The sequence below is a fragment of the Mauremys reevesii genome, linkage group 22, assembly GCF_016161935.1.
Source record: "Mauremys reevesii isolate NIE-2019 linkage group 22, ASM1616193v1, whole genome shotgun sequence".
NCBI classification, from domain to species: domain Eukaryota; kingdom Metazoa; phylum Chordata; order Testudines; family Geoemydidae; genus Mauremys; species Mauremys reevesii.
In genome coordinates, this window is record NC_052644.1 from 22168096 (window position 1) to 22193848 (window position 25753).

The 25753-nt window shown below is 68.8% G+C and overlaps 1 protein-coding gene across 1 annotated transcript; it reads left to right on the forward strand.

The window, feature by feature from the left end:
* Window positions 1–2792: 2792 nt before the first annotated feature.
* On the forward strand, window positions 2793–25488 carry PRR12 (proline rich 12). The gene is given in 16 exon segments (XM_039509928.1): window positions 2793–2916; window positions 7488–7600; window positions 8878–9039; window positions 10112–13488; window positions 13917–14433; window positions 15299–15470; window positions 15472–15607; window positions 15915–16031; window positions 16341–16474; window positions 16593–17029; window positions 21658–21783; window positions 22516–22613; window positions 22965–22983; window positions 22986–23092; window positions 23187–23282; window positions 24194–25488. Coding segments are annotated over 16 exon segments (5838 nt in total). The 5' UTR covers window positions 2793–2830; the 3' UTR covers window positions 24335–25488.
* The last annotated feature ends 265 nt before the right edge of the window (window positions 25489–25753 follow it).

Here is a 25753-nt window from a genome sequence, read left to right on the forward strand (position 1 = left end):
GGATTGTTGTCAGCGAAATAAAGCGCCAGCCGTTTGCTACAACCCGCCGTGTCCTACGTCTGGGGTGAGGGCGCGTCTCGCCGGCTGAGTGCTCCTGGGTGTGAAACCCCGCCCCAGCCGGCCCCCTTTCCCGCAGCGGGGCGCGTGATCGTAACTGTGCGGAGAGCTGCTCCGGCCACACCTGGCACGTGCCACCAGGGCTGAGCCACGGCTGGGGACACGGGGACACTGGTGCACGCTCTGCCGGGGGTGAGCCACGGCTGGGGATACGGGGACACTGGTGCACGCTCTGCCGGGGGTGAGCCACGGCTGGGGACACAGGGATGCTGGTGCACGCTCTGCCGGGGGTGAGCCACGGCTGGGGATACGGGGACACTGGTGCACGCTCTGCCGGGGGTGAGCCACGGCTGGGGATACGGGGACACTGGTGCACGCTCTGCCGGGGGTGAGCCACGGCTGGGGATACGGGGACACTGGTGCACGCTCTGCCGGGTCTGAGCCACGGCTGGGGATACGGGGACACTGGTGCACGCTCTGCCGGGGGTGAGCCACGGCTGGGGATACGGGGACACTGGTGCACGCTCTGCCGGGGGTGAGCCACGGCTGGGGATACGGGGACACTGGTGCACCCACTGCAGGGGCCGAGCCACGGCTGGGGACACGGGGATGCTGGTGCACGCTCTGCCGGGTCTGAGCCACGCCTGGGGACGCTGGTGCACGTGCTGCCAGGGCCAAGTCACGCCTGGGGCCACAGGGACGCTGGTGCACACTCTGCCGCTGGTGCATCTGTGCAAACTGCTTCATGAGCCAAGGCTTGGACCCGTGTGGCTGGGGCGTGAATAGTGCTGGTGCACGCCCAGCTGTCCCGTGCACGTGGAAAGCCAGCGTGCATCACGGCCCCCTCGTGCTGTGGCTTGCAGGGAGGCCTGATGCCTGGTTTGGGGGAAGGGAAGGTTGCAGGCCACGGATTGGCCTCTTGCTCTGCCTATCATTACTCAGCAGCAGCGGGTCCCGCCCCTCCATTGGAGCGGATTGGTGGGAAGGAGACAGACAGGCAACTCATCCCAGCCAATGAAGCCTCGAGTAGGATCATGGCGGGAAGGGCTCTAATCCCGCTCCTCCTCCCTGGAACTACAGCTCCCAGCATGCAGTGCTTCCACTTCATTCCAAGCAGCCGGCTTCCTTCCTTCCTCCCGGTGCATGATGGGACTCGTAGTCCCTCCTTTCTCCCCCTCCCGCTTGAGGCTGCCATAGCCCCTGTGTTGTTTGTAGGCCAAGGCAGACCATGGGGCCTGGCCTACAGCAGGGGCCAGCCTGGGACCCTGTTTATAAGAGTGGGGGGAGGGGTCAGGGCACGACCAGCCCCGGGATGCCTGGGTCCTGCCCCACATTTTCTGGGCCCCACCCTCAGGCCTCCAATACAACCCCCACCCCGGCCAGCCCCAGTCCTTGGGCAAGTAGGTGCCAATGAGTTGTGCCCCCCCCCCACCGTCCCTGCCAGTGGTGGGGGCCGGTTACCCACAGGGCCTGTGGGGAGGGCATGGGATGGCAGAGTCAGGGGGGTGTCCCCCCAGCAGCCTCCCCCCAGGGCTCCTGGCTGTGTGTCTGAGATTGCACACCTGTGAGTGCGTTGGGCAGGGTTCACTCTGCGCACACCTGTGCTGGGGGGCTGTGCAAGACCGACACAAGTGAGGGGTTTTGCAAGTTGCACAGACACACGGGGAGGGTGCGCACACGTGTGTGTGATATCGGGGGTGAGTGTAGCACAGGGGCCGTGTATGTAGCTGTCATCCTGATCCTCCATCCCCTTCTCCCCCTCCCTCCTCCTCTCTGCCCCAATCCCTCCTTTCCCACCCACCTGTCTGTCCCTGCCCCACTCCCTCCCTCCTCTCTGCCCCACTCCCTCCTTCCTCCTCTCTGCCCCACTCCTCCTATCTACCCAACTCCCTCCCTCCTCCTCTCTGCCCCAATCCCTCCTTTCCCACCCCCCTGTCTGTCCCTGCCCCACTCCCTCCCTCCTCTCTGCCCCACTCCTCCGATCTACCCAACTCCCTCCGTCCGCCTCTCGGCCCCACTCCCTCCTTCCCTTCTCCATCCCTCCCGCCTCCTCTCTGCCCCACTCCTCCCTCCTCCTCGACCCTTCTCTCCTCCTCTATCTCTACCCCATCCCCTCCCTCCCCCTGTCTCTGCCCCACTCCCTCCTTCCCTCCATCCCCTCCAGCTCTGCCCACTCCCTCCTTCCACCCCTCTCTCCCATCCCTCCCTCCCTCCTCCTCCTCCTCTCTGCCCCACTCCTCCTTCCTCCTCTCTCTGCCCTCCTCCATCCCTCCGTCCTCTCTCTGCCCCACTCCTCCCTCCCCCCGTCTCTGCCCCGCTCTCTCCATCCCCTCCAGCGTTGCCCCACTCCCTCCCTCCTCCCTGCCCCACACTCCGTCCCTCCCCGACCCCCCCCCCCCCGCTCCGTCTCTCTCCCTCCTCCCCCGTCTCTGTCTCATTCCCCCCCTTCTCCTCCCCCCAGCACGGGATTGTGGGAGGAAGCGGGGCGGACAGAGACACCCAGCGAACATGGCTGCACCATGATCCGCCTCGCCAGCGGCCGCCGCCTCCCGCAGCCCCAGCGCCAGCGCCGCCCGCGCGGGGCCTGAGCCAGCCAGGCGGGCGGGCCCCGGCGGGGGGCCGCGGGGGGCGCAGCGGCGGGGACCCCCCCGGCCGCCCCCCCCCCGGCGAGCCCCCCCGCCCCCGCCCCTGCAGGGGACGCGCAGGCCGAGGCGCGGCACCTGGGGGCCCCCCGGGCCGCGCGCCCCGCCCCGCCCCCCCCCCCGCCGGCCCCATGGACAGGAACTACCCCAGCGCCGGCTTCGGGGACCCGCTGGGCGCCGGCCCGGGATGGAGCTACGAGCGCTCGGCCAAGGCCAGGTGAGCGGGATCGGCCCCCCCGGTACGGCCTGGGGACGGGGGCTCCCCCACCCTGTGCATGGGGACGGGGCCCCCCCCGGTACGGCCTGGGGACGGGGGGCTCCCCCACCCTGTGCATGGGGACGGGGGCCCCCCATCCTGTGCATGGGGACGGGGGCCCCCCCATCCTGTGCATGGGGACGGGGGGGCTCCCCCACCCTGTGCATGGGGACGGGCCCCCCCCGGTACGCCCTGGGGACGGGGGGCTCCCCCACCCTGTGCATGGGGACGGGGGGCTCCCCCACCCTGTGCATGGGGACGGGGCCCCCCCCGGTACGCCCTGGGGACGGGGGGCTCCCCGACCCTGTGCATGGGGACGGGCCCCCCCCGGTACGCCCTGGGGACGGGGGGCTCCCCCACCCTGTGCATGGGGACGGGGGGGCAGGGCCTGCAGCCCCCCCCGAAATCCGTGCACGGGGGTAGCGGGACGAGGGTCCCCCCCCCCCACCTGTGCACAAGGCCAAGCCAGGCTCAGCTTCGGGGATGGGGACCCCTGCCCCGGCCCATCTGGGGATTCTGGGCCCTTCCAGCTGGGGGGGGGGGAGCAGGCCCATTAGGGATCCCCCCGCCTCCCAATAGGCCTCTTAGAGAGCAGGGTTGGGGGCTGGGACAAGCGGGCCCCATCGTGCCCTGGGCAGCACCAACCAACACCGGGGGGCTGGGAGCCGTGTGGGGGTGAAGCCCTTGGGGGAGGGGCTCCAGGCACCTCCCCTTAGAGAGCAAGTGCAGACCCCCCAGGTCAGGCGACATGGAACCCAGGAGTCCTGGCGCTCAGCCCTCCCCTCCCCCACAGCTCCAACCCACTAGAACCCCCTCCCATTCTACAGCCAGGGAGAGAACCCAGGAGTCCTGGCTCCCTGCTCCACCCCCCCCCCACTCCAACCACTAGACCCTACTCTCCTCTCAGAGCTGGTCACAGAACCCAGGAGTCCTGGCTCCCAGCTCCCCCCCACCCCAACCACTAGACCCCACTCCCCTTCCAGAGCTGGTCACAGAACCCAGGAGTCCTGGCTCCCAGGCCCACTCCCCTGAGATGTCATGGTACCTTCTGAGAGACCGTTCTCTGAATGTGTCTAGAGCGGCTGGGGGGGATGGGAGCCAGGACTCCTGGGTTCCATCCCTGGCTCTGGGAGGGGAGTGGGGTCTAGTGGCTAGAGCAGGGGGGCTGGGAGCCAGGACTCCTGGGTTCCATCCCTGGCTCTGGGAGGGGAGTGGGGTCTAGTGGCTAGAGCAGGGGGGCTGGGAGCCAGGACTCCTGGGTTCCATCCCTGGCTCTGGGAGGGGAGTGGGGTCTAGTGGCTAGAGCAGGGGGGCTGGGAGCCAGGACTCCTGGGTTCTCTCCCCAGCTTTGCTGCAAGCTCTGACCTTCCCTGGCTCTCAGTCGCCCTCCTGCTGAGTTGTGCTGGGACTGCACCGGTGGGGTGCGGGGAGGTGGGGGTGTGGGGGAAGGTAGAAGTTTGGGGGGAGGGGGAGGTCCATGGGGAAAGGGAGGAGTGTAGGGAGGCTGTTGGGGGAGGGGGTTTCGTTCCCTCTGGCTCAGCTCTGACCCCCTTCGGCCGGCCCCACTGGTCCCAGCATCGGGGGCAGGGGCCTGCGTCCCCCAACCCCCAGGTGTGCGATGAGTTTGTGGGGTTCCGGGCTGCTCCCCTGACAGAATGGGGGCCAGGGGGGGATTCCCCTTGGGCTGGGGGCGGCAGTGAGTGTGTGACCTCCCACCCCACTCCCACACTGCTGGGGAGGTCCTGGCTGCAGGGAAGGGGGGTGGGACGCAGTCCCTGCCCCCTAGGCATTGGCTGTTCCCCACAGCCCCAGAGGCCTCTGCATTCTGGCCCCGCCCCCCCACCCCCAAGGCACCAATCTCTGTGTGACACCCCCCTGCCCCCCAGCAGAGTCCCCGTGAGTGAGAGCTGCTGGTTCCAGGAGCTGGAAGGTGGGGGAGGGGAGCAGGGGACACTGGGACTGGGGAGTGGGGTCTAGTGGTTAGAGCGGGGGGGGGGCTCGGACTCATCTGGGAGTGGGGCCTAGTGGGGTTGGGGGCTGGGCATTGGGGTTCAAAGACTGGGCTCTTGTGGGCTGTGTTTCGGGGGGGGCTGTGTGGGGTGGCGCCCGCCTGGCCTGCTCCTCACCCGCTGCGGTGCATTTCCTGTGCCAGCGGCTGCACTGCTGCCTTGGTGCATGGTGGGGATCTGCTGCATGTGTCCTGGAGGCAGGTGCACCTGCGGGGTGGGGGCGGGGGAGGTGCAGGCATCTGTCTGCAAGCGGAAGCCCCCCCCGACATGGACAATGCATCTGCACACAGCGCAGAGATGCTCCAGGGTGCAGCCTGCATGGCGATGCAGGCACCGCATGCCCAGCCGCCTGCGGCCTGGCGTGTGCCTGGTAGACGCAGTTGCCTCGGGATGGTGAAGGGAGGTTTTGGTGCTGCTTGTGCCCTTCTGCTGATTGCTGCATCTGCGTGGCACATGCCTTCCCTTGCTGGTGCGGGCCCCTACACTGCCCAGGTGTTTGCTGCATGGCGCATGCATCCTGCTGGGGGTGGTTGCATGTGCATAATGCGTGGCATTGCATCTCTCTGCAAGCCGTTGCTCCCCAGCATGGTGCATACCTTTGCCACACGGTGCACGCACCTGCTTGGTGAATGCATTTGCAAGGGCGCAGGCAGCTCTCGGCAGGCTTTTGCACCTCTGAGGCCCGTGCATTTACAGTAGTGCATGCATTTCTCTGCAAGGAGGTCCCTGGGCGCAGCCCATGCATTCCCTCCATGGGGTGTGTATCCTTCCACAGGGAGATTTGCCTGTATGGGACATTCCTTTGCATGTCTCTGCAGGCAGTTGTATGCATATGGTGCATGCATTTTCCATGCTAGCTGCAGCTCTCTTGCACCTGCACAGTGCTTCTATTTGCTGCGATGCCTGCAGCTCTCTGCAGCAGGTTGCATCCCTGTGCTGCATTCAATTGTGCATGCATATCTCTGCAGCAGGTTGCATCCCTGTGTTGCATGCAATTGTGCATGCATATCTCTGCAGCAGGGTGCATCACTGTGTTGCATGCAATTGTGCATGCATATCTCTGCAGCAGGTTGCATCACTGTGTTGCATGCAATTGTGCATGCATATCTCTGCAGCAGGTTGCATCACTGTGTTGCATGCAATTGTGCACACATCTCTGCAGGAGGGTGCATCCCCATGCTGCACGCAATTGTGCATGCATCTCTCTGCATCCGGGCGCATCCCCAGGATACATGCATTTGCTGTGGTGCCTGCATTTCTCTCTCAAAGAAGGGGCTCCTTAGCGCAGCCCCTGCATTAACTGCCTACTGCATCCGCCCCTTGTACAGGGGATTGCAGCTGCATAGTGCGTGGATTGCCGCAGTGCATGCATCGCTCAGCGGGCCTGGGCCTGGGCAAATCCCATGCATTTGCGCCGCGGTGCATACCTCATTCTCCAGACAGTTGCATGCGCCTGGGGTGTTCATTTGCCTCTCTGGAGAGGTTGCAGCTTTGCCCTGGCTCACACCTGCATCTGTCCGCAGCCAGTTGCATCGAGGGCCTGCAGGACCCTGCAGCCTGGGCCGGGCCTTTGCTGCATGGTGCATGGATCCTTTGGCTCCCAGTTGCGCCTGCCTAGCATCGCATGCCCCGCCATGGCCCATGGCCGCCAGGAGGAACAGAGCGTCCCAGGGGTTCAGTGCGGGGCGCAGGCACCGGGGTGGGGGCGGCTGAGAGCTAGGACTCCTGGGTCCTCTTGTAACAGGGAGAGGGGGTGTACTTGCCGGGCAGAGCTTAGGGTCTGATCGGGGTACGGTTCCCAGCTGGGAAGTTCCCTCTGCTTAGTAGGTGGTTGGAAAAATCTAAATCTGTCTTCACACCTCTCGGGGATGGAGGGGAGCCCAGGGGGCTGCAGGTCAGGAGTGAGGGGCACCAGCAGAGCTGGGGGGAGCCCAGGGCTGGGCTAGCAGGGGCTGTGGGTCGGGAGTGAGGGGCACCGGCAGGGATGGGATGGGGGGGGCTGTGCAGCTCCGTTTTGGTGCCAGGCTCCTTCCTGTGCCGCCAGCGAAGCTGGGAAGTGCGAGGGGGATCAGACATCTGGAGCCAGAGCCAGGGACTACGTTTCCCAGAATGCCCTGCTGTCACCACACTCCTGTACCAGATGCTGGGAGGGGGATGGGGGGAAACCTTCCTGCTTCTCTAAGCCATGGGGCTGGGGAGGGGGGATCCATGGGGCGGGCTCTGCTTTTCCAGGGTGTGCCTGTCGGAGACACAACTGGGGGGGGGACACGGTGGGGGGGGGATCCATGGTGAAAGCTCCTCCCCCACTGCAGAAGGATCACTGATGGAACTGGTGCCCCCCAGAGGGGACAGGCCCTGGACCCCATTCCCTGCCCCTCTGAGCCAGCCAGTCCCCGCCCTGGGGGCCGGATGGGAGCCGGTGCCCCCTAGAGAGGAAAGGCCCCGCGTCCCACTCCTCAGGAGCTGGGGGCAGGGTTGGGGGGGGCATGACTGTCACTGATGCTGTCTCCCCCCCCCCCCCAGCCTGGTGTATGGTGGGTCCCGGACGTCCCATCCCGACACAGACATTCTGCACCGCCAGGCCTACGCCGCCCCTCACCCCCTGCAGGGCTATGCCACGAACCACCACCCCGCAGGTACGTCTCCGTCTTCTCCCGCTCGTCCGTCCGTCCTCCTGGCCACCTGCCCCTCCCCGTGTCTGTCCATCCGTCCGTCCTCCTGGCCGCGTGCCCCTCCCCGTGTCTGTCCATCATCCTGGCTATGTGCCCGTGCCGCTGTGCGTCTGCTCCTCCCCCCACCTGTCTCTCTGCAGCCCCTTGTCCGTCTGTCTCTGGCTGTCTGTGTGTCCACCTGCCCCTCCTCCCCGCCTGCTCTGCCCTCCATTATCCATGGGTCTGGTGCCCTCTGCCTGTCTCCCCCCTCCCCTGCCCTCGCTCATCTCCCCTCTCTGCCCATCCCCCTCTGTTAGTCTGTCCTGCCAGCACTCCCACAATTACCTGCCCCCGTCTGCCTGTCCCGTCTCGGCCCCCGTCTGTCCGTCCGCCCTGCCCCCATCTGCCTGTCCCGTCTCTGCTTCCGTCTGTCCGTCCGCCCTGCCCCCGTCTGCCTGTCCCGTCTCGGCCCCCGTCTGCCTGTCCCGTCTCCCCGTCTCTGCTTCCGTCCGCCCTGCCCCCGTCTGCCTGTCCCGTCGGCCCCGTCTGCCTGTCCCGTCTCCCGTCTGCTTCCGTCTGCCCTGCCCCGTCTGCCTGTCCTGCCTCGCCCCGTCTGTCCGTCCGCCCCTGCCCCGTCTGCCTGTCCCGTCTCGGCCCCCGTCGGTCCGTCAGCCCTGCCCCGTCCTGCCTGTCCCGTCGGCCCCGTCCTGCCTGTCCGTCTCCCGTCTCTGCTTCCGTCCGCCCCTGCCCCGTCTGCCTGTCCCGTCTCGGCCCCCGTCTGCCTGTCCCGTCTCCCCGTCTCTGCTTCCGTCCGCCCTGCCCCCGTCTGCCTGTCCCGTCTCGGCCCCCGTCTGCCTGTCCCGTCTCTGCTTCCGTCTGCCCTGCCCCCGTCTGTCTGTCCTGACTCCCCGTCTCGGCCCCCGTCTGTCCGTCCGCCCTGCCCCCGTCTGCCTGTCCCGTCTCGGCCCCCGTCTGTCCGTCCGCCCTGCCCCCGTCTGACTGTCCCGTCGGCCCCGTCTGTCCGTCCGCCTGCCCCGTCTGCCTGTCCCGGCCCCGTCTGCCTGTCCTGCCTCGGCCCCGTCTGTCTGTCCCGTCTCGGCCCCCGTCTGTCCGTGTGCCCTGCCCCCCTCGGCCTGTCCCGTCTGGCCCCCGTCTGCCTGTCCGCCCTGCCCCCGTCTGCCTGTCCCGTCTCCCCGTCTCTGCTTCCGTCCGCCCTGCCCCCATCTGCCTGTGCCCCCCTCACTGTCTCTCCCCCGCCCCAGGTCTCTCGGGGCTCTTCGAGACGGGACTCCATCATGCCAGCAGCGCCACCCCCGATGCCTCCGTCATGAACCTCATCTCGGCGCTGGAGTCGCGGGCCCCCCAGCCCGGCCCCTCGGCCTCCTCGCTGCTCTCCCAGTTCCGCACCCCCTCCTGGCAGACAGGTACGTGGGGGTGGGGAGAGCCCCCCAGGGGGCAGGGCCTGTACAGGGACACTCCCAGCCGGGGCGGGGCAAGGCCTTAGCCCCGCCCCCAGCCGGGCCTGGGCTCCCCCCCCTTAGCCCCGCCCCCCCAGCCAGGCCCGGGCTCCCCCCCTTAGCCCCGCCCCCCCAGCCAGGCCCGGGCTCCCCCCCCCTTAGCCCCACCACCCCCCAGCCGGGCCCGGGCTGCCCCCTTAGCCCCACCTCCCCAGCCGGGCCCAGGCTCCCCCTTAGCCCCACCTCCCAGCCGGGCCCAGGCTCTCCCCCTTAGCCCCACCTCCCCAGCCGGGCCCAGGCTCCCCTTAGCCCCGCCCCAGCCAGGCCTGGGCCTGCCCCCTTAGCCCCACCTCCCCAGCCAGGCCCCCCAGCCCCACCTCCCCAGCCAGGCCCGGCTCCCCACCCCCAGCCAGGCCCGGGCTGCCCCTTAGCCCCACCCCAGCCAGGCCCGGGCTGCCCCTTAGCCCCACCTCCCAGCCGGGCCCGGGCTCCCCTTAGCCCACCTCCCTAGCCGGGCCAGGCTCCCCCTTAGCCCCACCTCCCAGCCAGGCCCGGGCTCCCCCTTAGCCCCACCTCCCCAGCCGGGCCAGGGCTGCCCCCTTAGCCCCACCTCCCAGCCGGGCCAGGCTGCCCCCTTAGCCCCGCCCCAGCCAGGCCTGGGCCTGCCCCCTTAGCCCCACCCCCCCAGCCAGGCCCGGGCTCCCCAGCCCCACCTCCCAGCCAGGCCCGGCCCCCAGCCCCACCTCCCCAGCCAGGCCCGGGTCTCCCCCAGCCCCACCTCCCCAGCCGGGCCCGGGCTCCCAGCCCCACCTCCCTAGCCGGGCCCGGCTCCCCTTAGCCCCACCTCCCCAGCCAGGCCCGGGCTCCCCCTTAGCCCCACCCCTGTTCAATCCCTCCCAGCCAGGCTTGGACTGGCTTGAAGCCACCCCAGCCCCACTGTAGGACCCAGATCTCCCACGGGGCCTTGGGGCGGAGGCCCGGCGGGGCTGTGGGTGCAGGCGGGTGCCGCTCCTGTCTCTGACCCCACCCCGTTCCCCAGCCATGCACACTCCGGCCCCGGCTGAGCTCTTCATCTCGGGCGCCATCCCCGGCTCGGGCACCTTCCCGTCGTCCTCGGCGCTGTCGGCCTACCAGCACCCGGCCTCCTTCAGCGGGCGCAGCTTCCCGGTCACCTCCTCGCTCAGCCTGCAGGACGCGGCCTTCAGCCCCAGCTCCAACGGGCTCCTGTCCCCGCACGACCCGCTGCTGCACATCAAGTCCTCCCAGGCCAGCGTCCCCTCCTCCCTCAGCTTCGACCGGCTGGGCAGCGCCGTGCTGGGCACCGGGCTGCCCTCCCAGAGCTCAGCCTACCGCAGCGCCCAGGAGTCGGCCTCCCGCCACCTGCCCTCCCAGTTCAACCTGCTCTCGTCCTCCCTGGGGCCCCCCTCGGACCAGTCCTCGCAGCTCTACAACACCTCGGTCTTCTCCAGCTCGCCCGCCGCCTCCATGGAGCGGGCCATCCCCCGGCAGGACAGCGTCATCAAGCACTACCAGCGCCCCTCCAGCGCCCAGCCGCAGCTGCCCGCGGCCCACTCCCTGCAGCACTACCTGAGCTGCGGGGGCAGCTACCAGCAGATGTCCCACCGCGCCGGCCTCTCCTGCAGCCCGCTGGGCGAGCCCTCGCCCGCCGGCTCCGAGGGCTCCCAGAAGCCGCCGCAGGCCCCCCGCCAGGAGCCCGGGCAGAGCTACCGGCCCATCATCCAGTCGCCCGGCTACTCGGGCGCGGCCGCCGGCGGCTCCTCGAAATCCAAGAGCTACTCGGCCTCCCGCCAGACCCCCCGCTCCACCGCCACCCCCAAGTGCCAAAGCAGCTTCTCCGTCTCCGTCGCCAAGCCCAGCTCGGTCATCGCCAGCCAGTCCCAGGCCTACTCGCCCGGCCAGCCCCAGAGCCTCCTGTCCATGAGCCAGCCCCAGAGCTACGCCGTCAGCCAGCCCCAGAGCCTCTCCTCCGTCAGCCAGGCCTCCCAGTTCAGCGGCAGCCAGGCGCAGGACCTGACCAGCGTCAGCAAGGCCCAGAGCTACGGCCCGGGGCAGAGCCAGCCGGGCGGGCAGGGCGGGCAGGCCGGGCAGGGGCTGCAGCCCTGCGTGAGTCAGAGCCAGGCCTTCTCTCCGGAGCAGCTGCAGGGGCTGTCGACGGTGGGTTACAGCGTCCAGGCCGAGCCCCACGTCTCGGTGAGCCAGACGCCCAGCTACGGGCCGGCCCACTCCCAGGGCATGCCCACCGCCAGCCCCTCGCTGAGCTACAGCACCGGTCACTCGCCCGCCATGCCCAGCCACCCGCAGCCCATCGGCTACGCCCACGGGCAGAGCCTCCCCGACTCCAGCCCCTCGCAGATCGGCCGGCCCCTGCAGTCGCCCACGGCCGCCCGGCCCCAGAGCGTGAACTCGCCCGGGCAGTCCCAGAAATACCTGACGTCGGTGCTGTCGCCTTCCTTCATGCAGCCGGCGCACGGGCAGAGCTACCCAGGCGTGGAGCGGGCGGCCTCCTACGGCAAGGCCAAGGCCGAGTCGGACCTGCTGGCGGCCGAGCGGGCGGAGGACGAGGATTTCCTCATCCAGCACCTGCTGCAGTCCCAGACGCCGCCCCCCCGGGGGCCGGCCGAGGGGCTCGTGCAGTGCGAGGAGCGGGGGGCCAAGGGGCTGGCGTACGGGGGGCTCAGCAAGTCGGAGGAGCGCTACCACCTGCAGAGCGTCATCCGCACCAACTCCAACCTGGACAGCCAGGGCCTGGAGCTGTCGCTGCAGGGCCTGAAGGAGAAGAAGAAAGGGGAGCGGCCCCACGCCCGCTCCACCCCAGAAGCGCTCGCCACCTCCGTGGTGCATTACACCCACCAGGCCGGCTCCCTGGACAGCTACGCCCAGGACATGAAGAAGTCGGTGGAGCAGCTGCAGGCCGGGCCCAAGGACCTGGCCCAGGCCCACTCCTACCTGCAGAAGACCCCCGAGCACGGCCCCCAGCCCCACCGCATGGTGGGCGAGCCCCCGCCCATGGAGCTGCTGCCCGGCCAGCAGGGGGCGCCGCTGCTGCTGGACTCGTCCCCCGACCTGCCCCAGCTCTCCCTGCCCCCCCAGCAGCAGCAGCAGCAGCAGTCGCAGTCCCAGCTGCTGCAGTCGGTGCTGACGCACACCCAGAGCCAGCTGCATCCCCGGGCCAAGGTGCACCTGCTGGAGCCGCAGCGCCTGCACCCGCCCGAGCCCCCCTCGCCCCAGCTCCAGCTGCAGGCTCTGGAAGCTCACCTGCACCAAGCCCACGTCCGCTCGCAGGGCCTGGACCCCCAGCCGTCGCCCCAGCTCCAGGGCCAGCTGCAGGCCGAGAACATGGAGGTGCTGGGCCAGTCCCAGGAGATCCAGGACTTCCTGGAGCCCGACCTGAGCCTGGAGTCCCACCTGGGCCAGGGCGGGGCCGGCCTGGAGCCCGACTCCTCCCAGCAGGTGCCCCAGGCCCAGCTGGAGGCCAAGGACCAGTTTGAGAGCCCCAGCCCGCAGGGCTCCAAGCAGCGCTTCGTGCCCCTCACCTCCATCTGCTTCCCCGACTCGCTGCTGCAGGACGAGGACCGCAGCTTCTTCCCCGGCATGGAGGACATGTTCGGGCCGGGGGCCTGCGGCCCCGACGACTTCCCCAAGCCGGGCTGCGGGGAGGACGAGCCGCCCAGCCTGGAGCGGGCCGAGGGCCTGAAGGGGGGGGCCGGCGGCTACGACATGCTGCCGGCCGGCCAGGGCTACCAGGGCTACTGCCCCGGCGAGGGTGGGGACGGCTCCCACCTGGCCATGGAGCCGGTCAAACACGAGCTGCCCTCCACCGTCAACGCCGAGCCGCTGGGGCTGATCCAGGCGGGCCACGGCGGGCCGGAGGGGGCGGCCAAGCCGGGCCTGACCTCGCCCATCTTCTGCTCGTCCAAGCCCAAGAAGCTGCTGAAGACGACCTCCTTCCACCTGCTGAAGAAGCGGGAGCCCCCGTTCCAGCCCCCCAAGAAGGCCTACGCCCAGGAGTACGAGTTCCAGGACGACGAGGACAAGGCCGACGTGCCGGCCGACATCCGCCTCAACAGCCGGCGCCTGCCCGACCTGCTGCCCGACCTCATCTCCAGCTGCCGGGCCCGGCCCAGCCTCAGCCCCATGGGCGACATCGACTTCTGCCCCCACCACAGCGCCGCCGACGGCCCCAAGAAGCGGGGCCGCAAGCCCACCAAGCCCAAGCGGGACGGGCCCCCCCGGCCCCGCGGCCGGCCCCGCATCCGGCCCCTGGCCGAGCCCCACGGCGTCCTGCCCCCCGACGGCGCCAAGAAGCCCCGGGGCAGGGGGCGGGGGCGGGGCAAGAAGGGGGGCGAGGAGGGGGGCGAAGGAGGGGCCGGCGCCGAGCCCCTCACGCCGCTCAAGGTACCGGGGTGGGTGGGGCCCTGGCTGGGGTGGGAGGGGTTTGGGATGAGGCGGCCCTGGCTGGGGAGGGAGGGTTTGGGTTGGGGCCCCTGGCTGGGAGGGAAGGACTCTGGGGTGGGGCCCTGGCTGGGGAGGGAAGGACTCTGGGGGCGGGGCCCTGGCTGGGGAGGGAGGGGTGGGGGATGGGGGCGGGGCCCTGGCTGGGGAGGGAGGGGTTTGGGATGGGGAGGGAGGGGCTGGGGTGGGGCTGGTCTGTGGCTCCCAGCCAGGCTGATCTATTGAATGATGGGGAGGGGGGCTGGGGGTCGAGGTCTCCCGGGCGTTGGGGCTGGGGGCGGCCCAGGGCTCTCGGGGGGCAGGGAGCCTGGAGAAGGGGGCCCCCGGCTGGGCCGTCCCCCCAGCGCCCCTGAGCCCCGCTCTCCCCCCAGATCAAGCTGGCGGTGCCCAAGGGCGGCGAGGGGGCCCCGGCAGAGCCGCCCCCCCCCGGGCCGGTGCCCCCCGAGCCGGGGCTGGACAGCAGCCAGACGCGGGAGAAGATCAAGGCGAAGATCCGGGAGGTGGAGGAGAAGCAGCCGGAGATGAAGTCGGGTTTCATGGCTTCCTTCCTGGACTTCCTCAAGTCGGGCAAGCGGCAGCAGCTGCCCACGGCCGCCGCCAGCCCCCCCAAGACCCCGCGGCCCCCCGCGGCCCAGCCCCCCTTCGGCCTGGCGCCCCCCCTGCTGCCGGGGGCGCTGGACGGGGCCGAGGGCGACGGGCTAGTCATGAGCTGCACCAGCCCCTGCAAGCGGCTGGACGAGGAGCTGAAACGCAACCTGGAGACGCTGCCCTCGTTCTCCTCCGACGAGGAGGACTCGGTGGGCAAGAACCAGGACCTGCAGAAGAGCATCTCGTCCGCCATCTCCGCCCTGGACGACCCGGCCGAGCGCAAGGAGGGCGACGGGGCCGGTGGGTGCCGCGTCCCCCCGGGGTCCCCCTGCGTCCCCCCGGCCCGCGTCCCCCTGGGGGTCCCCCTGCCTCCTCCCGGCCTGCGTCCTCCCGGGGGTCCCCCCGCCTTGCGTCCCCCCGCCTTGCGTCCCCCCGGGGTCCCCCTGCCTCCCCCCGGAGGGTCACCCACCTTGTATCCCCTGCATCCCCCCCCACATGTCCTTCCTGCCCTGCATCCCCCTGTGGGATTTCCCTGCCCCGCATCCCCCCCTGCCCCATATCCCCTCGTCCTCCCCTGCCCCATACGCCCCCCATTCCTCCGGGATGATCCCCTACCCTACGTCTCTCCAGTGGGTTCTCCTGCTCCACATCCCCCCTGTCCTGCATCCCCCCACTCCACATCCCCGTGTCCTCCTGGGGGGGCCCCGCACCCCACGCCGCCGGCCCCATGGCCCTGGGCATCTCCCCACCCCACGTCCTCTGGGGTGTCCCAGCATCCCCCTGCCCTGCGTCCCCCACATCCCCGCCTCCCTCTGCCCCAGGTCCCCTCTTGTCCCCTCCACTCTGCTATGGGGTGCCCCCAATTCCCCTATTAAGGGGTCCCCCAGTGCCCTGCTCCCCGGGTCGCCCCCCACCCCAGCTCTCTAGACCCCGCCCCACTCACTTTGGTCCCCCAGGGGATGGCCCTCCCCCCACGGTGCTTCCCCCCGAGACCCCCGGGGCACACCCCTGAATCCCCCAGAGGGCACCCTCTGACCGCCCCCCCCTCCTCCCCCCCCCGGTCAGCTACATGGCCCCCGGCCGGGTCCGGTGCCCCACAGCATGCTGGGTAAGAGGGTTCACCCCCCCACCACCTGCACTAACCCTATGTCCGCCCCACCCACAGATGCCCCCATGGTGGAGGAGAAGCCGCCCAGCCCGGCCCCCTCTGAGGCCTCCCAGCTGGAGCCCCCCCCAGCCACCTCCCCGGCCTCGCCCCCCGAGCCCCCCCCGCCGCCCCCCGAGGGGCCCCCGGCCCAGGCCTCCCCCGAGCTGGAGGAGCCGGAGGACGCGCGCCCTGCACCTGGCCAAGAAGCAGGAGACGGCGGCCGTGTGCGGCGAGACGGACGAGGAGGAGGCAGAGAGCGGGGGGGAGGGGATCTTCCGGGAACGCGATGAGTTCGTCATCCGCGTGGAGGACATCCAGGCCCTCAAGGTGGGGGGCTGCGGGTCGGGAGTGAGGGGCACCGGCAGGGCGGGGTGGGCAGGGGCTGCGGTCGGGAGTGAGGGGCACCGGCAGGGCGGGGGGTGGGCAGGGGGCTGCGGGTCGGGAGTGAGGGGCACTGGCAGGGCTGGGGGGGGCAGGGGGCTGCGGGTCGGGAGTGAGGGGCACCGGCAGGGCTGGGGGCGGGGGGGGGGGCCGGGGACTACGGGTCGGGAGTGAGGGGCACCGGCAGAGTGGAGGGGGGGCAGGGCTGGGCTAGCAGGGGGCTGTGACCCCCCTTTTCCCCCCATGTCTCTAGCTGGCGTTGCAGACGGGCCGGGAGCCGCCCCCAATCTGGCGGGTGCAGAAAGCCCTGCTGCAGAAATTCACCCCCGAGATCAAGGACGGGCAGCGGCAGTTCTGTGCCACCAGCAACGTGAGTGTCCCCCCCCCGGAGCGTGGGGGTGACCCTGCCCCACCCCATCGATAGACCCCTGGTGCCCCACCACAAGCCAGCCTGAGGCTTTTCCTGCGTCTCCCCCGGGGGATGCTAGTTGGGGGGAAGATCGGGGGGGGGGGCCGTGCCCCGGGAGGACGGGGTGCCTGGGGGCCACGTTCCCGGCGGGGGCACTGGGGAGGGAAGTTTCCGTCTCTGTTCCCGGCTCCCCTTTCGGTCGGGGGAGTCGGAGCCACCCCAGAAGCAGCCTCCCCCCTCCCCTGATCTCTGCTCCCCCTCCCCCCCCAGTACCTGGGCTATTTCGGGGACGCCAAGAACCGCTACCAGCGTCTCTACGTGAAGTTCCTGGAGAACATCAACAAGAAAGATTACGTGCGCGTCTGCTCCAAGAAGCCTTGGCACCGGCCGCTGCAGGCCGTGAGGTGAGGGGGGGCTGCAGAGAGGGAGGGGGGTGCACCCCGACCCCTCCCCGGCGTGTTTCCTGCCCGCTCCGGTGCCAGGCTCCCTAACGGGCCCCCGCCCCCTTCCCGCCCCCTGCAGGAGGCAAAACCAGCCCAAGACTTCAGGCCCCAAGGTCCCAGCCCCACCCAAGGCCGAGAAGCAGCCGGAGGCGTCGGAGCGGGCGGAGATGCCGGAGAAGGGCCCCAAGCCGGAGAAGGGTCCCAAGCCGGAGAAGGGCCCTAAGCCGGAGAAGGTGGAGCGGGCCCCCAAGCTGGACAAGCCCCCCAAGGCGGAGCGGGCCGAGAAGCCGCCCCGGGCGGACAAGCCGGCCAAGGCTGACAAGGCCCCCAAAGCGGAGAAGACGGAGCCCCCGGCGCCCGCCCCCCCTAAGGCTGCTCCGGCCGGCGCCCCCAAGCCCAAACCCAAACCCGCCAAGGTGAAGGCGGAGCCGCCCCCGAAGAAGAGGAAAAAATGGCTGAAGGAGGCTGCGTCCTCCTCGGACTCGGAGTCCAGCCCGGACCAGCAGAGCGAGGAGGGTGAGCCGCGGGGGGGCGGGGGGGGGGAAGGGCAGGGAGTCACAGCGCCGGAGCCTGGCTCAAGCCACGGGGCCAGGGCAGGGCTGGCCCCACGGCTCCTCCGCCCAGCTCCAATTCTACCCCGTCCTTTTCCCCATGTTACTGGGGTCACCCCCATTCCCTCCCCCTGGGTACAGGACACCCCATCCGGCCCAACTGCAGGAGAGGCCTGGGTAAACCCCACAGGGAAACCCCAGAGAACCAGGGAAAACGCCCCCAGGGCGAAAGAGCAGAGTGAAAGAGGAGGTTAGAGAGGAAAAGGTGCCTGTAAAAAGTCAGATCCCAGTGAGGAGAGGTGCCTAAGCTCTGGCAATTCAAGTGCAAGAGGATCCTTGCGCCAAAAGAGAATTTAAAAAGCAACTGGCAGCTACTCCCTGGGGTGTGTCACCAATCGCTTCGCTCAGCCTCCGGCCCAGGCGGCTGGAGGGGAGCTCATGTGATGCCGATTTTTAGAAAAGGTTCCGGGCACGATCCTGGCAATTCCAGGCCGGTGAGTCCAGCTTCAGTACCGGGCAAACTGGTTCCCGAACAGCATGATCAGGCACAGAGACAAACGTGACGGGTTGGCTTTTGGAAAGGAAAATCGCGCCTCACCGATCTATTAGAATTCTTCCGGGGGGTCGAGCCGTGTGGCCAAGGGGGAGCCAGCGTATTTAGACTTTCCGAAAGCCTGCGACAAGGTCCCTCGCCCAAGGCTCTTAAGCGAACTAAGCTGTCATGGGATAAGGGGGAAGGTCCCTCGAGGGTCAGTAACTGGGGAAAGACAGGAAACAAAGGGGGGGAATAAAGGGTCAGTTTTCAGACTGGAGAGAGGTGAATAGCAGGGTCCCCTGGGGGTCTGCACTGGGCCCAGCGCGGCTCAACATGGGCATAAGTGAGCTGGGAAAAGGGGGAATCAGGGAGGCGGCCGAGTTTGCTGATGACACAAAACGATGCAGGATAAATCAGTCCGAAGCAGCCGGTGAAGAGTTACAAAGGGACCTCACCGAGCTGCAGGTGAAATTCGGGGTCCATCGAAAGCAGAATCCCCACTCTGCATACGCAAGGCTGGGGCCTGAATGAGCTGGTCCCACTCAGGCGAGAGCTCTGGGAGTCGTTGCAGGTCGTTCTCGGCAAACGTCCGCTTAGTGGGCAGCGGCCGTCAGAAAAGCGAATCGTGTGTTTGGAAAGGGATAGAGAATACGCCAATCAGTATCCTGATGCTGCTGTATAAATCCGTGGCACGCCCACACCCCCAATACTGCATCCCGTTCTGGTCGCCCCGTCTCAAAAAAGACCTACTCGGATTGCAAAGGGGGCGGAGAACGGCGACAAAAACGCTTAGGGGCGAGAACAGCTTCCATATGAGGAGGAAAAGCCAGGGCCGGTTCAGCTTGGAAAAGGGACGAGTAAGGGGGGTATGAACGAGATCTATAAACTCGTGACTAGTGCCAAGCAAGTGATTAGGGACGTGTTATTTACCCCTTCTCATAACACAAAAAACAAGGGGTCACCCGATGAAATTACCAGGCAGCGGGTTGAAAACAAAGCTAAGGAAATATTTCTTCCCCCAACGAACCGTTAACCTGTGGAACTCCTTGCCAGGGGATGTTGTCAGGCCAAAAGGGTTCAGAAAAGAACGAGATCAGGGCCTGGAGGGTGGGTCCGTCAGTGGTTATTAGCCAAGATGGGTGGAGACACTGCCCCTGGCCACGGGTGTCATGGGACTGGCTGCCTGGGCGGGTGGGTCAGTGGTTATTAGCCAGGATGGGTGGGGACACTGCCGACTGCTGGGGGGGGGGTCAGTGGTTTATTGCCAGATGGGGGGGGGACATGCCCTGGCCACGGGTGTCATGGGACTGGCTGCCTGGGCGGGTGGGTCAGTGGTTATTAGCCAGGATGGGTGGGGACACTGCCTCTGGCCACGGGCGTCATAGGACTGGCTGCCCGGGTGGGTCAGTGGTTATTAGCCAGGATGGGTGGGGACATTGCCCCTGGCCACGGGTGTCACTGGACTGGCTGCCTGGGCGGGTGGGTCAGTGGTTATTAGCCAGGATGGGTGGGGACATTGCCCCTGGCCACGGGTGTCACTGGACTGGCTGCCTGGGCGGGTGGGTCAGTGGTCATTAGCCAGGATGGGTGGGGACACTGCCCCTGGCCACGGGTGTCACGGGACTGGCTGCCTGGGCGGGTGGGTCAGTGGTTATTAGCCAGGATGGGTGGTGACATTGCCCCTGGCCACGGGTGTCACTGGACTGGCTGCCTGGGCGGGGGTCAGTGGTCATTAGCCAGGATGGGTGGGGACATTGCCCCTGGCCACGGGTGTCACGGGACTGGCTGCCTGGGCAGGTGGGTCAGTGGTCATTAGCCAGGACGGGTGGGGACATTGCCCCTGGCCACGGGTGTCACGGGACTGGCTGCCTGGGCGGGTGGGTCAGTGGTCATTAGCCAGGAGGGGTGGGGACACTGCCCCTGGCCACGGGTGTCACTGGACTGGCTGCCTGGGCAGGTGGGTCAGTGGTCATTGCCCGTGGCCACGGGTGTCACTGGACTGGCTGCCCAGGTGGGTCAGTGGTTATTAGCCAGGATGGGTGGGGACACTGCCCCTGGCCACGGGTGTCACGGGACTGGCTGCCTGGGCAGGTGGGTCAGTGGTCATTAGCCAGGATGGGTGGGGACATTGCCTCTGGCCACGGGTGTCACTGGACTGGCTGCCTGGGCGGGTGGGTCAGTGGTCATTAGCCAGGATGGGTGGGGACATTGCCCCTGGCCACGGGTGTCACGGGACTGGCTGCCTGGGCAGGTGGGTCAGTGGTCATTAGCCAGGATGGGTGGGGACACTGCCCCTGGCCACGGGTGTCACGGGACTGGCTGCCTGGGCAGGTGGGTCAGTGGTCATTAGCCAGGATGGGTGGGGACACTGCCCCTGGCCACGGGTGTCACGGGACTGGCTGCCTGGGCAGGTGGGTCAGTGGTCATTAGCCAGGATGGGTGGGGACATTGCCCCTGGCCACGGGTGTCACGGGACTGGCTGCCTGGGCGGGTGGGTCAGTGGTCATTAGCCAGGATGGGTGGGGACATTGCCCCTGGCCACGGGTGTCATGGGACTGGCTGCCTGGGCGGGTGGGTCAGTGGTCATTAGCCAGGATGGGTGGGGACATTGCCCCTGGCCACGGGTGTCACGGGACTGGCTGCCTGGGCGGGTGGGTCAGTGGTTATTAGCCAGGATGGGTGGGGACACTGCCCCTGGCCACGGGTGTCACGGGACTGGCTGCCTGGGCGGGTGGGTCAGTGGTTATTAGCCAGGATGGGTGGGGACATTGCCCCTGGCCACGGGTGTCACTGGACTGGCTGCCTGGGCGGGTGGGTCAGTGGTTATTAGCCAGGATGGGTGGGGACACTGCCCCTGGCCACGGGTGTCACGGGACTGGCTGCCTGGGCGGGTGGGTCAGTGGTTATTAGCCAGGATGGGTGGGGACACTGCCCCTGGCCACGGGTGTCACGGGACTGGCTGCCTGGGCGGGTGGGTCAGTGGTTATTAGCCAGGATGGGTGGGGACACTGCCTCTGGCCACGGGTGTCACGGGACTGGCTGCCTGGGCGGGTGGGTCAGTGGTCATTAGCCAGGATGGGTGGGGACACTGCCCCTGGCCACGGGTGTCACGGGACTGGCTGCCTGGGCGGGTGGGTCAGTGGTCATTAGCCAGGATGGGTGGGGACACTGCCCCTGGCCACGGGTGTCACGGGACTGGCTGCCTGGGCAAGTGGCTGGCTCGATGCTCTGTTCTGTTTGCTGCCCCCCAGCTGGGTTTGAGAATTGGTGGTGTCTGGTTTGGGCTAGCTAATGAGGGCCCACAGACAGACAGGTTAGGGCGTCCCGTTGTCTCTGGTGCGTGGGCCTCCCCTGTGCTCCCACACACTTTCCCTTTCACGTCCATGCACTTTACAGGATGGGAGGGAGCCGGGGCAACCCCTGGAATTTGCCACTTTGGGCAATTCCCGGACCCATCTGGCCACCCGTGGGTGGTGCCCTCGTCCCCACCAATGGGGTGAGCTGGAGCAGGTGGTATGCAAATGAGCCTCACTGCATGTTGGGGGGGTGCTCCCCTGCTTTACCACTAGAGGGAACCAAAGTGCCTCTTAGCACAAGGTGCCAGGCCCTGGAGCTTGCAGGGGGCGCTCGGGGCTGAATCTGGGGTGGCAGCCAGGGTGGGGGTCTGACTCTGGGAGGGGGCCCTGGGGAGCTACAGACTCTCGGGGCACGGGATCTTGGCCCTGGGGTGTCTGACTGGGGGTGGAATCTTGGCCCTGGGGAGGTCTGACTCGGTGGGGATCTTGACCCTAGGGGTGTCTGACTGGGGGTTGGTCCCTGGGGGTCTGACTCGGTGGGGGATCTTGACCCTAGGGGTGTCTGACTGGGGTTGGTCCCTGGGGGTCTGACTCGGTGGGGCGGGATCTTGACCCTAGGGGTCTGACTTGGGGCGGGGTCCCTGGGCTAGGAGCTGGTGTGCTGGGGATGCCGGTGGGGGGAAGGTCTGTGTGGTGTGGAGGCATGGGGGGGCTGGCCATGGGGCGTGGCCAGGCCCCCCCACGCACACTGTGCCCCCCCAGAGCGGGTGCCGGTGGGCCGGGTGTTGTACACGCGGGCGATGAAGGAGATGTACCGGAGCTACGTGGAGATGCTGGTCAGCACGGCCCTCGACCCCGACATGATCCAAGCCCTCGAGGACACCAACGGTGGGTGCCCCCCCGGCTGTCCCCATGGCTGGGGCCTCCACTTCCCCACGGCTGGGGGCCTGCACCTCTCCCCCCCACGGCTGGGGGCCCCCCCGCTGCCCCCCCACGGCTGGGGGCCTGCACCTCTCCCCCCCCACGGCTGGGGGCCTGCACCTCTTCCCCCCACGGCTGGGGGCCCCCCCGCTGCCCCCCCACGGCTGGGGGCCTGCACCTCTCCCCCCCCCCGGCTGGGTGGCACCCCCGCTTCCCCCCCACGGCTGGGGCCCTGCACCTCCCCCCATGGCTGGGGCCCCCGCCGCCCCTGGCTGGGGCCTGCACCTCTCCCACGGCTGGGGCCCCCGCTTCCCATGGCTGGGGCCTGCACCTCTCCCCACACGGCTGGGGGCCCCGCCCCATGACTGGGGACCTGCACCTCTCCCCCCCCCACGGCTGGGGGCCCCCCCGCTTCCCCCCCCCGGCTGGGGCCTGCACCTCTCCCCCCCCGGCTGGGTGCCCCCCCTCGCTTTCCCCCCCAGCTGGGGGCCTGCACCTCTCCCCCCAGCCAGGGAAGCAGGGAATCTGCCCTGCCCCCCGCTGCACACAGTGCGGGAGGGGTCCCCCCTTGGGGGGGGGGGTTACTGAGGGCTCCATTGGAGATGGTGAGGGGGGATGAGCCCAGGGTGGCCACATGGCCGATCCTGGGGGTGAGGGGGCAGGATGGCCAGTGACCTTTGCCCTCTGTCTCCCCCCCAGACGAGCTGTACCTGCCCCCCATGCGCAAAATCGACGGGATCCTGAACGACCACAAGAAGAAAGTCCTGAAACGGGTGTCGCTGCACCCGGCGCTGCAGGTAGGGGGCGCGGGGGGGCTGGGGTGGGGACTGGGGGCCCTGGGGCTGAGTGGGGAGACGCTGGGGGGCCCTGGGGCTGGGGCGAGACGCTGGGGGCCCTGGGGCTGAGTGGGGAGACGCTGCGGGGGCCCTGGGGCTGGGTGAGGAACTCGGGGCTGGGGGCCCTGGGGCTGGGTGAGGAACTCGGGGGGGGGCCCTGGGACTGGGGGCGAGACGCTGGGGGGGCTGGGGGGCCCTGGGGCTGCGTGGGGGGAGACGTTGGGGGGGGCCCTGGGGCTGGGTTCTTTGCACCGGTGGGGCGGGGGCCCTGTAACCGAGGCGTCCCCACCCTGCTGTGCCCCGTGCCCCCAGGAGGCGCTGCAGACCTTCCCCAGCTGCAGGCGGAGCCGGGCGAGGCGCAGGTGAGGCTGCGAACCAAGGGGCCGCCCTACAACCGCAAGACCCTCAACAAGCTGAAGAAGAGCGTGTCCAAGCCCCAGGTGGGTGCGGGGGGGCGGGGGGGGCTGCGGCGGGGGGGACGGTGGGGGGAGGGGCTGGAGCCCCTGACTGACCCCCCCCCTTTCACCCCCTCAGGAGTTCAAGGTCGACGTGGAAAAGTCGTTTTTCTTCACCCTGTACCATTCCCTCCATCACTACAAATACCACACGTTCCTGCGCTGCAAGGACGAGGTGAGACCCCGGCCCCGCCTGCCCCACAGCCCCCACCTGCCCCACAGCCCCTGCCTGCCCCCTGACCCCCAGCCCCCACCTGCCCCGCACCATTCCCTCCATCACTACAAATACCACACCTGCCCCACAGCCCCCTGCCTGCCCCGACCCCCACAGCCCCCACCTGCCCCCCCGTACCAGTCCCTCCATCACTACAAATACCACACGTTCCTGCGCTGCAAGGAGGAGGTGAGACCCCCCCTGATACCCCAGCCCCCCAGTATCCCAGCCGTGCTCCCAGCTCCCACAATCCCTGCCCCCTCCAAGCTCTGCCAGTGCCCCTCACTCCCGACCCACAGCTCCTGCCCCAGCCCCGCCGGTGCCCCTCACTCCCGACCCGCAGCCCCTGCCCCCAGCCCCGCCGGTGCCCTCACTCCCGACCCGCAGCCCCTGCCCCAGCCCCGCCGGTGCCCTCACTCCCGACCCGCAGCCCCTGCCCCCAGCCCCGCCGTGCCCCTCACTCCCGACCCGCAGCCCTGCCCCAGCCCCGCCGGTGCCCTCACTCCCGACCCGCAGCCCCTGCCCCCAGCCCGCCGGTGCCCCTCACTCCCGACCGCAGCCCCTGCCCCCAGCCCCGCCGGTGCCCCTCACTCCCGACCCGCAGCCCCTGCCCCCAGCCCCGCCGGTGCCCCTCACTCCCGCCCCGCAGCCCCTGCCCCAGCCCCGCCGGTGCCCCTCACTCACTCCCGACCCGCAGCCCCTGCCCCTCCCAGCCCTACCGGTGCCCCTCACTCCCGACCCACAGCCCCTGCCCCCAGCCCCGCCGTGCCCCTCACTCCCGCCCGCAGCCCCTGCCCCCAGCCCCGCCCCGCAGCCCCGCCCGTGCCCCTCCCTCGCTGCCGCCCGCAGCCCTGACGCGCGTCTCCCCGCAGACGTCGGCCATCGAGGGGCAGGACGCGGACCTGGGGCAGGAGGAGGTCGTCCAGCAGTGCATGCGGAACCAGCCCTGGCTGGAAAAGCTCTTCGACTCCTTCAGCGACCTCCTGACACAAGCCCAGACCAAGTGCGCGTGACCCCCCCCCCCCCGCGGCACAGGCCCCGCCCCCCAGGCCGGGCTGGGGAGGGCTCTGGACCGAGGATGGGGGGGTGTTGGGGGTCCGCTCCCCACCCGCCATCTGCGGTGGTGATCTCCAGCACAGACCCCCCCACACACACCGTGGCTTGGGGTGGCCCTGGCCCTGAGCGGGGGGGGGGGGGGCGGCTCTGGGGTCGGTGGACCTGCCCCCCCCGGTTCCCCCTCCCGTACAGAGAAATTTTATTTATATATATATGTATAAATGTCTATTTAGCAGCTTCCTTTCTCTGTATGGGGGTGGGGGGAGCCCCCCCACGGCCGGGGAAGCCGTGAGAGAAGGGGGGGGGCTGATGGCTTAGGTAGCCAGGACTCCTGGGTTCAAGCCCCAGCTCTGGGAGGGGAACAGAATCGGGGGGGGAGCCCGGACTCCTGGGTTCCATGCTCAGCACACCCACCTTGTCCCCTCGGTCCCCCGCTCCTGCCCCCCCTCCCCCCGCAGCCGGGTAACGATGGGGGGCTATGAAGTATTATTGCTCCCCCGCCCCCCCCCATGGCATGGCCAGGCCACCCCCCCCCCCCGTGCGGTGGTTTGGTTCCCCACTCAGAGCTATTTATTGCCAAGCCCAGGGGAGGGGAGCCAGCCCCCCCCCCCAGAGCATAGCCCCCCATCTGTGTCTGGGGGGGTCTCACGGGGGGGGCAGCCACTGACTCCGTGCGCTTCCCCCGGTCGGGTGGGGGCAGATTCCCTGTCCCCCCCCCCAAGACTATTTAATCCTTCTCTTAGGCCGTGTTTGGGGGGGCCGGGGGGGCGGCGGTTGTTATTTTTGTCGTTGTGTGTTTTTTGTTTTGTTTTTTTATCAGCGGATTTTCTTGTACATAATGTATAGGGTCAAAGTCTATGTATCATATTGTATTTGGCTAACGGACACCCCCGCGGAGCCCCCCCGCCCCCCCTTAGCTGTGAAATTCTTCGGCTTGGATCAACTTCGAAGGAGGCCGGGGGGGGGGGGTCTGAGTTTTGGGGCATCATTATTATAATTATATAGACAATTTGGGGAGGGGGTGGGCCCCAATTTCCCCCCCCCCCCAGGCCAATCTGAATTTTTTAACCCTGGATACAAAATCCAGCCGAGATTAGGGGGATTTGGTCAGGCCCCCATTTTCCAGCCTCTCTCCGCCTCGGTGGGATACATCCAGGTGGGGGAGATGGGCTGCCCGTGACCCCCCCCCCCATGGCCTCCTCCCCACTTTCAGGGGGGGGGACTCAAGGTACTTTGTGGGGAGGGGGTTGCCATAGACTGGGAGCTGCATTGGAGCCCTGCCCCTCGGGGGGGGGGCTGTACCCCTCGGGGGGGGCTGTACCCCTCCCCCCAAGGGAATCCCCCCCCCAACAAATCCTGCCACAGCTGGATTTTTT